A 14,085-nucleotide genomic window follows, 5' to 3' on the forward strand; every position below is an offset into this window, starting at 1 on the left:
AAGATCAGTTGGATAACACAGCAAACTGCAAACTCTATCATGTAGGAACTATCTTCCTTTATGTGCAATCAGTGAAACATTACCATGTTTATCTCTCAATACCACAAGAATGACAAAAGTGAAGTTTAGTCTAGCGCTGTAGGTTGTTATCTTTGATTGCAGCAGGTAATCATTCTTAAAGTCATTACTTAATGTACTGAGTTTATATATCAATTCTGGAGTCAATTTGACTAATGGTTAATGTTAAGACTTGTGAAATAGTTTCAGCCTTAGTGTATGGGTATATTGCGGTCATCTTTGTATTCTGGGACTTTATTTTGTTAAACTCATTAGAGATTAATGTGGTAAGTCTATGTACCAAATATGGTTTTGCGTACAAAGGTGAAGACTAAAGTGTCTTATTAGGAATTTTCAAATCCGACTTCTCTATTGTGCGGTCTATGAGTTAAACTGCAGCACCGAAGTACCGAAGCAAGACTGTAGGTGTGGTCAAGAAAACACTACACAAATATAATTTGAAATACTGTATATCTTATATGACAGCATAAAATACAAAATCTGGAGTGAATCTTGGTTCATGAGGAGAAGATGATTGCAGATGATTTTGAGCATTAGCGTTGCATATGCAAAGAATTTGTTGTTAATGGTTTCCTTGTTTTTTGAGATATCAATACCAAATTCATTGTAGTTCATCTTAGGGACGTCCATAATAGCGATGACAAGTTTCAAGTTCAACAGCCACTGTGGAGTTGATTTACTGTGGTTTAAATGGACACATAAAATCAGATTTGTCAATAACATAAGCATATTTTGATCAATGCCTTAGCTTTTCTCAAACTTAAGACAAAGTTAAGACATGTACCATGGGCCTACATTCTACATTTGGTGTCATTTGGTCGTATGGTTCATGAGAAGAAGATTTTCAAAGTATTTGTAGCATATTTTAACATATGTGCTAATATGCATCTAATGGTATACTGTGTACATCTTTGAATGCATCAACGTTATTTTCTTAAACTCTTTAGGGACTTTTGTGATGAGTCCAAGGCCCACATTTTGAGTGAATCTTAAGTTTAGTCCATGAGAAGAAGTTTTTTTTTCTGATTAATTTAAGCATTAGCATTACATATTAAAAAAAGTTAATTGTTAATAGTTTTCTTATTTTTTAAGATATCAATGCCAAAATGTAACATAGTTCATCAAGGTAACGTCTCCGATTTCCTGATTTATCAATAACTCAGCCATCTCTTAATCAATCACTTAGCTTTTCTCAAACTTAAGACTAAGTTAAAACATGTACAATGGACCTACATTCTACATTTGGTGTCATTTGGTGTAATTCGGACTTGGTTTGTGAGAAGATGTTTATTTATTTTTGTCCAAGATGGAGGAAAATCGATCCTGATGGACCTTATGGGTCCTTGAGGAAAATTTGTTCAGCATGATGACAGACAACTACATACAAAGTTTCAAGACTCTAGGTCAAATGGCAGGGGATAGGAGAGTTTAAAGGAAAACTACACCCAAAAATGATCTTTTGGTATTTGTTGCGTAAGTCCATTGTTGATATAGACCCAAAATGTTTTGCATGTCAGCAATCAAGTTCTCAAGATATATAACTTCCAAAATACCGAAATATAGGCGGAATAATGCATTTTACATCATAAAATGCTGCGTTTTGCATCATATGATGCAAAGTACATCATACCAGCGTCATCTATAGGCCAATCAGTTCAGTCATTTTTAACAAAGTTGCTCATGGCCTCTAGTTTCTGTATCCCCTCCCCCCCAAAAAAAACAATTACCAATCTATGCTTGAGTTATTTGACCATGTCAAGGAAAAACAAAATGTAAGAATAACAATAGGTTACAGAGCTTCACTATGAACCCCTAATGAAACATGGAAAGATCAGCAAAGTTTACCTTCAAGTCTGTAGGCGAGTGGGCTGACAGGAGACTGAGCCTTGACTTTAAAATGAGCAATATAGCTGGGAACATCAACAGTGTTGTTGCCCCCGGAGATGGATCCTTCCCAGTTGTAGAAGTTGCTGTTAACTTTGGAGGCCACCTCAGCAAGGCCAAGCAAGGGCAGCACGATGTCAAAAGAGCGAGGTATGGTGAAAGTTGGGATTTGGATCTCATTGGCAGGAACCATCCAACCTATTTCAGGAACATCAATGGCAGGAATGGACAGGGTAGCGGGAATGTTTAACTCCTCAGAAGATTTTCCTCCCAAAGGCAAAACAAGGGAGATTGCCATTTTGTTCTGGTTGAACTCGTATCTGAATAAACTGTCACTGTTGTAAAAACAAAAAAGAAAGTGACAAATTAATTAATTGCTATTAGCGAAGAATTTATCCTGATTTCCCCTTACACTTTGCCATTATTACATTTCATTTTATCTCCTGAATTGAATCAAATCAAAGTTTATTTGTCACGTGCGCCGAATACAACAGGTGTAGTAGACCTTACAGTGAATTGCTTACTTACAGGCTCTAACCAATAGTGCAAAAAAGGTGTTAGGTGAACAATAGGTAGGTAAAGAAATAAAACAACAGTAAGACAGGCTATATACGAGGCTATAAAAGTAGCGAGGCTATATACAGATACCGGTTAGTCAGGCTGATTGAGGTAGCATGTACATGTAGATATGGTTCCCTCGGAGAGTTCATCAATGAGCTTGATGCCTTGATAAGCTCCTTTCCTGAGGACGGCTCACCTCTCACAGTTCTGGGCGACTTTAACCTCCCCACGTCTACCTTTGACTCATTCCTCTCTGCCTCCTTCTTTCCACTCCTCTCCTCTTTTGACCTCACCCTCTCACCTTCCCCCCCCTACTCACAAGGCAGGAAATACGCTCGACCTCATCTTTACTAGATGCTGTTCTTCCACTAACCTCATTGCAACTCCCCTCCAAGTCTCCGACCACTACCTTGTATCCTTTTCCCTCTCGCTCTCATCCAACACTTCCCACACTGCCCCTACTCGGATGGTATCGCGCCGTCCCAACCTTCGCTCTCTCCCCCGCTACTCTCTCCTCTTCCATCCTATCATCTCTTCCCTCTGCTCAAACCTTCTCCAACCTATCTCCTGATTCTGCCTCCTCAACCCTCCTCTCCTCCCTTTCTGCATCCTTTGACTCTCTATGTCCCCTATCCTCCAGGCCGGCTCGGTCCTCCCCTCCCGCTCCGTGGCTCGACGACTCATTGCGAGCTCACAGAACAGGGCTCCGGGCAGCCGAGCGGAAATGGAGGAAAACTCGCCTCCCTGCGGACCTGGCATCCTTTCACTCCCTCCTCTCTACATTTTCCTCTTCTGTCTCTGCTGCTAAAGCCACTTTCTACCACTCTAAATTCCAAGCATCTGCCTCTAACCCTAGGAAGCTCTTTGCCACCTTCTCCTCCCTCCTGAATCCCCCCCCCCTCCTCCCTCTCTGCAGATGACTTCGTCAACCATTTTGAAAAGAAGGTCGACGACATCCGATCCTCGTTTGCTAAGTCAAACGACACCGCTGGTTCTGCTCACACTGCCCTACCCTGTGCTCTGACCTCTTTCTCCCCTCTCTCTCCAGATGAAATCTCGCGTCTTGTGACGGCCGGCCGCCCAACAACCTGCCCGCTTGACCCTATCCCCTCCTCTCTTCTCCAGACCATTTCCGGAGACCTTCTCCCTTACCTCACCTCGCTCATCAACTCATCCCTGACCTCTGGCTACGTCCCTTCCGTCTTCAAGAGAGCGAGAGTTGCACCCCTTCTGAAAAAACCTACACTCGATCCCTCCGATGTCAACAACTACAGACCAGTATCCCTTCTTTCTTTTCTCTCCAAAACTCTTGAACGTGCCGTCCTTGGCCAGCTCTCCGCTATCTCTCTCAGAATGACCTTCTTGATCCAAATCAGTCAGGTTTCAAGACTAGTCATTCAACTGAGACTGCTCTTCTCTGTATCACGGAGGCGCTCCGCACTGCTAAAGCTAACTCTCTCTCCTCTGCTCTCATCCTTCTAGACCTATCGGCTGCCTTCGATACTGTGAACCATCAGATCCTCCTCTCCACCCTCTCCGAGTTGGGCATCTCCGGCGCGGCCCATGCTTGGATTGCGTCCTAACTGACAGGTCGCTCCTACCAGGTGGCGTGGCGAGAATCTGTCTCCTCACCACGCGCTCTCACCACTGGCGTCCCCCAGGGCTCTGTTCTAGGCCCTCTCCTATTCACGCTATACACCAAGTCACTTGGCTCTGTCATAACCTCACATGGTCTCTCCTATCATTGCTATGCAGACGACACACAATTAATCTTCTCCTTTCCCCCTTCTGATGACCAGGTGGCGAATCGCATCTCTGCATGTCTGGCAGACATATCAGTGTGGATGACGGATCACCACCTCAAGCTGAACCTCGGCAAGACGGAGCTGCTCTTCCTCCCGGGGAAGGACTGCCCGTTCCATGATCTCGCCATCACGGTTGACAACTCCATTGTGTCCTCCTCCCAGAGCGCTAAGAACCTTGGCGTGATCCTGGACAACACCCTGTCGTTCTCAACTAACATCAAGGCGGTGGCCCGTTCCTGTAGGTTCATGCTCTACAACATCCGCAGAGTACGACCCTGCCTCACACAGGAAGCGGCGCAGGTCCTAATCCAGGCACTTGTCATCTCCCGTCTGGATTACTGCAACTCGCTGTTGGCTGGGCTCCCTGCCTGTGCCATTAAACCCCTACAACTCATCCAGAACGCCGCAGCCCGTCTGGTGTTCAACCTTCCCAAGTTCTCTCACGTCACCCTGCTCCTCCGCTCCCTCCACTGGCTTCCAGTTGAAGCTCGCATCCGCTACAAGACCATGGTGCTTGCCTACGGAGCTGTGAGGGGAACGGCACCTCAGTACCTCCAGGCTCTGATCAGGCCCTACACCCAAACAAGGGCACTGCGTTCATCCACCTCTGGCCTGCTCGCCTCCCTACCACTGAGGAAGTACAGTTCCCGCTCAGCCCAGTCAAAACTGTTCGCTGCTCTGGCCCCCCAATGGTGGAACAAACTCCCTCACGACGCCAGGACAGCGGAGTCAATCACCACCTTCCGGAACCTGAAACCCCACCTCTTTAAGGAATACCTAGGATAGGATAAAGTAATCCTTCTCACCCCCCCCCTTAAAAGATTTAGATGCACTATTGTAAAGTGGCTGTTCCACTGGATGTCATAAGGTGAACGCACCAATTTGTAAGTCGCTCTGGATAAGAGCGTCTGCTAAATGACTTAAATGTAAATGTAAATGAAAGGATTGACATGGAAATACAGTGCCTTCGGAAGGTATTCAGACCCCAAATGTATAAAAAATTATAAAAATAAATACCTTATGTACATAAGTATTCAGATCCTTTGCTATGAGACTCAAAGTTGAGCTCAGGTGCATCCTGTTTCCATTGATCATCCTTGGGATGTTTCTTCAACTTGATTGGATTCCACCTGTGGTAAATTCATTTGATTGGACATGATTTGGAAAGGCATTCACCTGTCTATTTAAGGTCCCACAGTTGACAGTGCATGTCAGAGCAAAAATCAAGCCATGAGGTCGAGGCACAGATCTGGGGGTGTGTACCAAAACATTTCTGCAGCATTGAAGGTCGCCAAGAACACTGTGGCCTCCATCATTCTTAAATGGAAGACGTTTGGAACCACCAAGACTCTTCCTAGAGGTGGCCACCAGGGAGGTGACCAAAAACCCAATGGTGACTCTAACAGAGCTCTAGAGTTCCTCTGTGGAGATGGGAGAACCTTCCAGAAAGACAACCATCTCTGCTGCACTCCACCAATCAGGTCTTTATGGTAGAGTGGCCAGACAGAAGCCACTCCTCAGTAAAAGGCACATTTCAGCCCGCTTGGAGTTTGCCAAAAGGTACCTAAAGACTCTCAGACCATGAGAAACAAGATTCTCTGGTCTAATGATGAAACCAACGTCCAGCGTCACATCTGGAGGAAACCTGGAACCATCCCTACGGTAAACCATGATGGTGGCAGCATCATGCTGTGGGGATGTTTTTCAGCGGCAGGGACTGGGAGGCTAGCAGTAATAAAGCCTTTCTTGAAAAAGCCAAACCTTGACCCAGAAAATATTAAAAACTATCGACCTATATAGAATCTCCCATTCCTCTAAAAAAAAATGAAAAAGCGGTTGCGCAGTAACTCGCTGCCTTCCTGAAGACAAACAATGTATATTAAATGCTTCAGTCTGGTTTTAGACCCCATCATAGTGCTAAAACCCAAATTGGTCTACACGGACAAGTTCTGGCCTGGTTTAGATCTTATCTGTTGGAAAGATATCAGTTTGTCTCTGTGGATGGTTTGTCCTCTGACAAATCAACTGTAAATGTCAGTGTTCCTCAAGGTTCTGTTTTAGGACCACAATTGTTTTCACTATATATTTTACCTCTTGGTGATGTCATTCGGAAACATAATGTTAACTTTCACTGCTATGCGGATGACACACAGCTGTACATTTCGAAGCCCCAAAATTACCCTCCCTGGAAGCCTGTGTTTCAGATATAAGGAAGTGGATGGCTGCAAATGTTCTACTTTTAGACTCGGACAAAATAGAGATGCTTGTTCTAGGTCCCAAGAAACAAAGAGATCTTCTGTTGAATCTGACAATTAATCTTGATGGTTGTACAGTCGTCTCAAATAAAACTGTGAAGGACCTCGGCGTTACCGATCTCTCTTTTGACGAACATATCAAGACTGTTTCAAGGACAGCTTTTTTCCATCTACGCATCATTAAAAAAATCAGAAACGTTTTGTCCAAAAATGATGCAGAAAAATGTATCCATTCATTTGTCACTTCTAGGTTAGACTACTGCAATGCTCTACTTTCCGGCTACCTGGATAAAGCATTAAATAAACCTCAGTTAGTGCTAAACACGGCTGCTAGAATCTTGACTAGAACCAAAACATTTGATCATATTACTCCAGTGCTAGCCTCTCTACACTGGCTTCCTGTTAAGGCAATGGCTGATTTCAAGATTTTACTGCTAACCTACAAAGCATTACATGGGCTTGCTCCTACCTATCTCTTTGATTTGGTCCTGCCGTACATACCTACACGTACGCTACGGTCACTAGACGCAGGCCTCCTAACTGTCCCTAGAATTTCTAAGCAAATAGCTGGAGGCAGGGCTTTCTCCTATAGAGCTCCATTTTTATGGAATGGTCTGCCTACCCATGTGAGAGACGCAGACTCGGTCTCAACTTTTAAGTCTTTATTGAAGACTCATCTCATCAGTAGGTCCTATGATTGAGTGTAGTCTGGCCCAGGAGTGGGAAGGTGAACGGAAAGGCACTGGAGCAACGCACCGCCCTTGCTGTCTCTGCCTGGCGGGTTCCACTCTCTCCACTGGGATTCTCTGCCTCTTACCCTATTACAGGGACTGAATCACTGGCTTACTAGTGCTCTTCCATGAGGCCCTAGGAGGGGTGCGTCACTTGAGTGGGTTGAGTCACTGACGTGATCTTCCTGTCCGGGTTGGCGCCCCTCTTGGGATGTGCAGTGGCGGAGATCTTTGTGGGCTATACTCGGTCTTGTCTCAGGATGGTAAGTTGGTGGTTGAAGATATCCCTCTAGTGGTGTGGGGGCTGTGCTTTGGAAAAGTGGGTGGGGTTATATCGTGCCTGTTTGACCCTGTCCAGGGGTATCGTCAGATGGGGCCACAGTGTCTCCCGAGCCCTCTTGTCACAGCCTCCAGTAGTTACGCTGCAGTAGTTTATGTGTCAGGGGGCTAGGGTCAGTCTGTTATATCTGGAGTATTTCTCCTGTCTTATCCGGTGTCCTGTGTGAATTTTAGTATGCTCTCTCTAATTCTCTCTCTTTCTCTCTTTTTCTTTCTTTCTTTCTTTCTTTCTTTCTTTCTTTCTTTCTTTCTTTCTTTCTTTCTTTCTTTCTTTCTTTCTTTCTTTCTTTCTTTCTTTCTTTCTTTCTTTCTTTCTCTCTCTCTCTCTCTCTCGGAGGACCTGAGCCCTAGGACCATGCCTCAGGACTACCTGGCCTGATGACTCCTTGCTGACCCAGTCCACCTGGCTGTGCTGCTGCTCCAGTTTCAACTGTTCTGCCTGCGGCTATGGAATCCTGACCTGTTCACCGGACGTGCTACCTCTCCCAGACCTGCTGTTTCATCTCTCTAGAGACAGCAGGAGCGGTAGAGATACTCTAAATGATCGGCTACGAAAAGCCAACTGACATTTACTCCTGAGGTGCTGACCCGTTGCACCCTCGACAACCACTGTGATTATTATTATTTGACCCTGCTGGTCATCTATGAACATTTGAACATCTTGGCCATGTTCTGTTATAATCTCCACCCAGCACAGCCAGAAGAGGACTGGTCACCCCTCATAGCCTGGTTCCTCTCTAGGTTTCTTCCTAGGTTCTGGCATTTCTAGGGAGTTTTTCCTAGCCACCGTGCTTCTACACCTGCATTGCTTGCTGTTTGGGGTATTAGGCTGGGTTTCTGTACAGCACTTTGTGACATCAGCTGATGTAAGAACGGCTTTATAAATACATTTGATTTGATTTGGCTAGTCAGGATTGAGGCAAAGATGAATGGAGCAAAGTACGGAGCGATCCTTGATGAAAACCTGCCCCACGGTACTGAGGACCTCAAACTGAAGAGAAGGTTCACCTTCCCACAGGACAACGAACCTAAGCACACAGCCAAGACAACACAGGAGTGGCTTTGGGACAAGTCTCTGAATGTCCTTGAGTGGCCCAGCCAGAGCACGGACTTGAACCCGATCGAACATCTCTGGAGAGATCTGAAAATTGTTATGCAGCAACGCTCCCCATCCAACCTGACAGAGCTTGAGAGGATCTGCAGAGGAGAATGGGAGAAACTCCCAAAATACAGGTGTGCCAAGCTTGTAGCGTCATACCCAGACTCAATTCTGTAGTTGCTGACAAAGGTGCTTCAACAATGTACTGAGAAAGGGTCTGGTATTGTGTGTAGATTGATGAGGGGGTGAAACTATTTAATATATTTTAGAATAAGGCTGTAACATAACAAAATGTGTAAAAGGGAAGGGGTCTGAATACTTTTCCGAATGCACTGTAATCCCAACCCCACTTAATATGTGAATTGTCAGATAGTTACGATTGAAGGAACAGTTTCTCAGGCACGGTGGGTAGAGTGAGTTCTGCAAGGATCCTCTTGTTTCTTCCAGCAACTTTGTCCAGCCAAATGTTGCATGCCTAAAATGAGATGTACTTTTTAGGTTGAGAATTGTTGTAGAGAAATGTTATCAATGGAAACAAAATTGTTGCAATTTGTTAACATTTTGTATTTATCTTAACTTTATTTAACTAGGCATGTCAATTGGGAGGAGAACATTTGAAAAATTACTGCCGATGCCATTAATCAAAAGATACAGTCAGCTCAAAGTATTGGGACAGTGACAATTTTTTGTTGTTTTGCTCTGTACTCCAGCACTTTGGATTTGATACAATGAGGTTAAAGTGCAGACTGTCAGCTTTAATTTGAGGGTATTTGAAATCATATCGTGTGAACTGTTTAGAAATTACAGCACTTTTTGTATATAGTCCCCCATTTTAGGGGACCAAAAGTATTGGGGCAAATTTGCATTGTGTATTAAAGTAGTGAACATTTTAATATTTGTTCCCATATTCATAGCACAGAATGAGTACATAAAGCATGAGACTCTAGAAACTTGTTTGATCCTGTCACGTTCTGACCTTAGTTCTTTTATTATGTCTTTGTTTTAGTATGGTCAGGGCGTGAGTTGGGTGGGTTGTCTATGTTCCTTTTTCTATGTTTTGGGATTTCTGTGTTTGGCCTGGTATGGTTCTCAATCAGAGGCAGCTGTTTATCGTTGTCCCTGATTGAGAACCATATTTAGGTAGCCTGGTTTCACTTTTGAGTTGTGGGTGATTATTTTCCGTGTTAGTGTTTGTTACCACACGGGACCGTTTCGTTTGTTTCACTTTGTTATTTTGTATTTTTGTAGTGTTCAGTTTGTCTTATTAAAATGGACACTTACCACGCTGTAAATTGGTCCGACCTCTCTTACTCCTCATCAGACGAAGACGACGAACGTTACAGAATCACCCACCACCAAAGGACCAAGCAGCGTGGTAAGGAGCAGCGCTATCTGGAGGAGGTTACAACATGGGACGAAATCGAGAGGTGGTCGGTCGACCCAGGGAGAGTCCCGGAGCCCGCCTGGGATTCTCTGGAACAATGTGAGGAGGGATACCGGAGAATGGAGTTGGCACGGCGGTCAAGGAAGCCCGAGAGGCAGCCCCAAAAATGTATTGGGGGCGCACACGGGGAGTGTGGCACACTCGAGACCTGAGCCAACTCCCCATGCTTACCGTGGATAGAGGTGGACCGGGCAGACACCGTGTTATGCCGTGAGGCGCACGGTGTCCCCGGTGTGCAGGCATAGCCCGGTGCGGTACATAGCAGTGCCTCGTATTGCCCGGGCTAGAGTGGGCATCGAGCCAGGTGCCATGAAGCCGGCTCAGCACATCTGATCTCCAGTGCGTCTCCTCGGGCCGGGGTACATGGCACCAGCCCTACGCATGGTGTCCCCGGTTCGCCAGCACAGCCCAGTGCGGGCTATTCCACCTCGACGCACTGGCCTGGCTACGGGAAGCATTCAGCCAGGTAGGGTTGGGCAGGCTCGGTGCTCGAGAGCTCCAGTGCGCCTTCACGGTCCGGTCTATCCGGTGCCACCTCCACGCACCAGAATCCGGTGGCAGCCCCCCACATCAGGCTGTCTCTCCGTCTCCTCCCTACTGATGCTCCCGCCTGTCTAGCGCTGCCAGAGTCTCCCTCCAGTCCGGATCTGCCAGAGTCTCCCTCCAGTCCGGATCTGCCAGAGTCTCCCTCCAGTCCGGATCTGCCAGAGTCTCCCTCCAGTCCGGATCTGCCAGAGTCTCCCGTCTGTCCTGAGCTGCCAGAGTCTCCCGTCTGTCCTGAGCTGCCAGAGTCTCCCGTCTGTCCTGAGCTGCCAGAGTCTCCCCTCTGTCCTGAGCTGCCAGAGTCTCCTGTCTGGCCTGAGCTGCCAGAGCCGCCCGTCAGTCAGGAGCTGCCAGAGCCGCCCGTCAGTCAGGAGCTGCCGGAGCCACCCGTCAGTCAGGAGCTGCCGGAGCCGCCCGTCAGTCAGGAGCTGCCGGAGCCGTCCGTCAGTCAGGAGCTGCCGGAGCCGTCCGTCAGTCAGGTGCCGCTCGTCAGCCAGGAGCTACTGGAGCTGTCCTTCAGCCAGGAGCTGCCGGAATCACCCGTCACGCCGGTGCTGCCGGAATCGCCCTTCTCTCCGGAGCTGCCGGAGTCTCCCGCCTGTCCGGTGCTGCCGGAGACTCCCGTCCGTCCGGTGCTGCCGGAATCGCCCTTCTCTCCGGAGCTGCCGGAGTCTCCCGCCTGTCCGGTGCTGCCGGAGTCTCCCGTCCGTCTGGTGCTGCCGGAGTCTCCCGTCCGTCCGGTGCTGCCGGAGTCTCCCGTCCGTCCGGTGCTGCCGGAGTCTCCTGTCCATTCGGGACCCGTGGCTAGGGTCCCCAGTCCGAGGTCGGCGGCGAGGGTCGCTGCTCTAAAGAGGCCACGGAGGCGGGCTAAGAGGCGGACAAGGACTATGGTGGAGTGGGGTCCACTTGCCACGCCAGAGCCGCCACCGCGGACAGACATCCACCCAGACCCTCCCCTATAGGTTTTTTCGGCCGGAGTCCGCACCTTTGGGGGGGGGTATTGTCACGTTCTGACCTTAGTTCTTTTGTTATGTCTTTGTTTTAGTATGGTCAGGGCGTGAGTTGGGTGGGTTGTCTATGGTAGTTTTTCTATGGTTTGCTATTTCTGTGTTTGGCCTGGTATGGTTCTCAATCAGAGGCAGCTGTCAATCGTTGTCCCTGATTGAGAACCATATTTAGGGAGCCTGTTTTCTATTGTGTTTCGTGGGTGATTGTTTTCTGTTGTGTGTCTGCACCAGCCAGAACTGTTTTCGGTCGCTTCTCTTTGGTATTTTTGTTATTTCCGTGTTCATTTGAATAAATATGGACACACACCACGCCTTGGTCCTCACCTTCTTCCACCAACAACGGCCATTACAGATCCATTTTCTATTTATTTTGGTTGTGTTTCAGATTATTTTGTGCCCAATAGAAATTAAGGATAAATAATGTATTGTGTAATTGGAGTGACTTTTATTGTAAATAAAAATGTAATATATTTCTAAACACTTCTACATGAATGTTGATGCTACCATGATTACGGATAGTCCTGAATGAATCATGAATAATGATAAGTGAGAAAGTTACAGACACACAAATATCATACCTCCCCTCAAAATAAAATAAATTCTAACCTCCCCAGTTATTGTAATGGTGAGCATGTCTTGGGGTATGATATTTATGCGTCTGTAACTTTCTCACTCATCATTATTCACAATTCATTCGGAACTAGCTGTAATCATGGTAGCATCCTTATTAATATAGAAGTGATTATTCCCATTACTCTGGAACTCACTGTATTTTAAAAACACAACTCTTACCTCAATGGCTTTGGTAACAATGTGCCGCACTTTCATATCAGTCTTAGCCACCTTCTGATCTAGTATGTCATCAATTAACTTTTGTAGCTCCCTCTGGTAATCTTCTGTGTTTGGGATGAGTTTTGGGATCTCAGAGTTCAGGTCAGACTTCATCTCCACCTCAAACTTGTTGTCATCTGTACGGGAAAACCACATGTAAGACTTTAATCATTTCTGTTTGTAGTTACATTTAGCAATTGCCTTTGTCAGGTCACACAGTACAGAGAAAAAGCTGTATGACACTTACCATATCTCACAATGACTGTTTGCATGGAGGAAGTCTCTGGAATATTGACTGCTGTCTCTAATCGCATGACTAGACCATCTGTGTTCTTCAGGGTTGCAGTAGCAGAGGCATCTGAACTCAGGGCCGGGATGGTCATCTGGACTTGCAGCATTCCATTTTCCATGGACTCAAGTCTAAGTTAATAAACATTCAAAGAAAAGCATGTTAGTTACAGTATTACCAACCTTGCCAAATTGGTAAAATATAATTCTGGGTCTTCTTTTACCTGGCACGACCAACTAGAGACAACTGTGGAATATTGTGGTTGGTCACATCTAAGGTGATGCCACGTATCTTCTTCCCATTCACATTGCTGTCTGTGACTGCCAGCTTAATCCCTGCCTCAATGTCATAATCAGGGACATGGACTTCAGTGGTCAGAGTGTTCTTGTTCCGGTTGTACTTCAGTGTTGCGGTCGCCTCTGTGGGCTCAGAACCTAATACGAAGAGGACAGATGTGCCTCAATTCATGTTATGTACATTCTATTGGGGTAGCTATATAATTTGCCAGTCTTAATTTGTTCTTAAAAAAAAATTTGGACACACATACCTGACGCCCTCAGGGTTAGCTTCAGAGAGTCCACTTTCTGGCGTCCCTCCTTACCCTCTCTGAGAGTTTCAGAAGTAATGGCAGCAGTGTATTCTGTTACCTCCTCTGTTGGTTGGATCTCCACAGCAAGCCTAATGAATTGATAGACATGTGTCTCTTAAAGACTATCTTTTGAATCAATAAAATGATGCAGTTGAACTCAAATGTGTTTGGAAATTCTGGCGATGGACTCAACTCTCACCTGCTCTCCCCTGTAAGGGGGTAGTACGGAGCATCATCTGTTGAGCTTGCATTGGTGTAACGCAGTGTTGTGCAGATATTCATACCAGTAAACAGGGGCTGGCATTCAGTGGAGTCTGTCATACCCTCCCCTATCGACGGCACCATCTTAGTCTGGGTGGAGGACAATGACATCAGCTTGTTGCTGGATTTTGAAGAGATGCAGGAAAATAATGACAAAATCTTTAATATGACTTTTTACATAGTAATGCTTAATATAACTGATTCAAGTTGAGGCTGGTTTATGTAAAGTTTTTCTATGTTAAAAGATGATGGCATTTGATACAACTGGATTCTTAAGTCTGTACTGCGATTCACACTGACAACAGTATGTGAGATACCCTTAACGTTCCAATTATATTTAAAAACAATTATTTTAAGTAGAAATATGTT

At 46.0% G+C, this 14,085-nt stretch overlaps 1 protein-coding gene across 2 annotated transcripts in view; it reads right to left on the bottom strand.

The window, feature by feature from the left end:
- apoba (apolipoprotein Ba) overlaps positions 1-14,085 on the bottom strand; it is a 43,344-nt gene that overhangs the window by 11,706 nt on the left and 17,553 nt on the right. For both annotated transcript variants that reach the window (XM_029675682.2, XM_029675681.2), the window contains exons 18-24: positions 13,655-13,837; positions 13,414-13,544; positions 13,090-13,300; positions 12,825-12,997; positions 12,539-12,714; positions 9,130-9,227; positions 1,924-2,297 (exon numbers count right to left, since the gene is read on the bottom strand). In XM_029675682.2, coding sequence (XP_029531542.2) covers positions 1,924-2,297; positions 9,130-9,227; positions 12,539-12,714; positions 12,825-12,997; positions 13,090-13,300; positions 13,414-13,544; positions 13,655-13,837 — 1,346 coding nt within the window. The remainder of the gene's footprint in view (positions 1-1,923; positions 2,298-9,129; positions 9,228-12,538; positions 12,715-12,824; positions 12,998-13,089; positions 13,301-13,413; positions 13,545-13,654; positions 13,838-14,085) is intronic.

Source organism: Oncorhynchus nerka, linkage group LG12 (assembly GCF_034236695.1).
Source record: "Oncorhynchus nerka isolate Pitt River linkage group LG12, Oner_Uvic_2.0, whole genome shotgun sequence".
Classification (NCBI taxonomy): Eukaryota; Metazoa; Chordata; class Actinopteri; order Salmoniformes; family Salmonidae; genus Oncorhynchus; species Oncorhynchus nerka.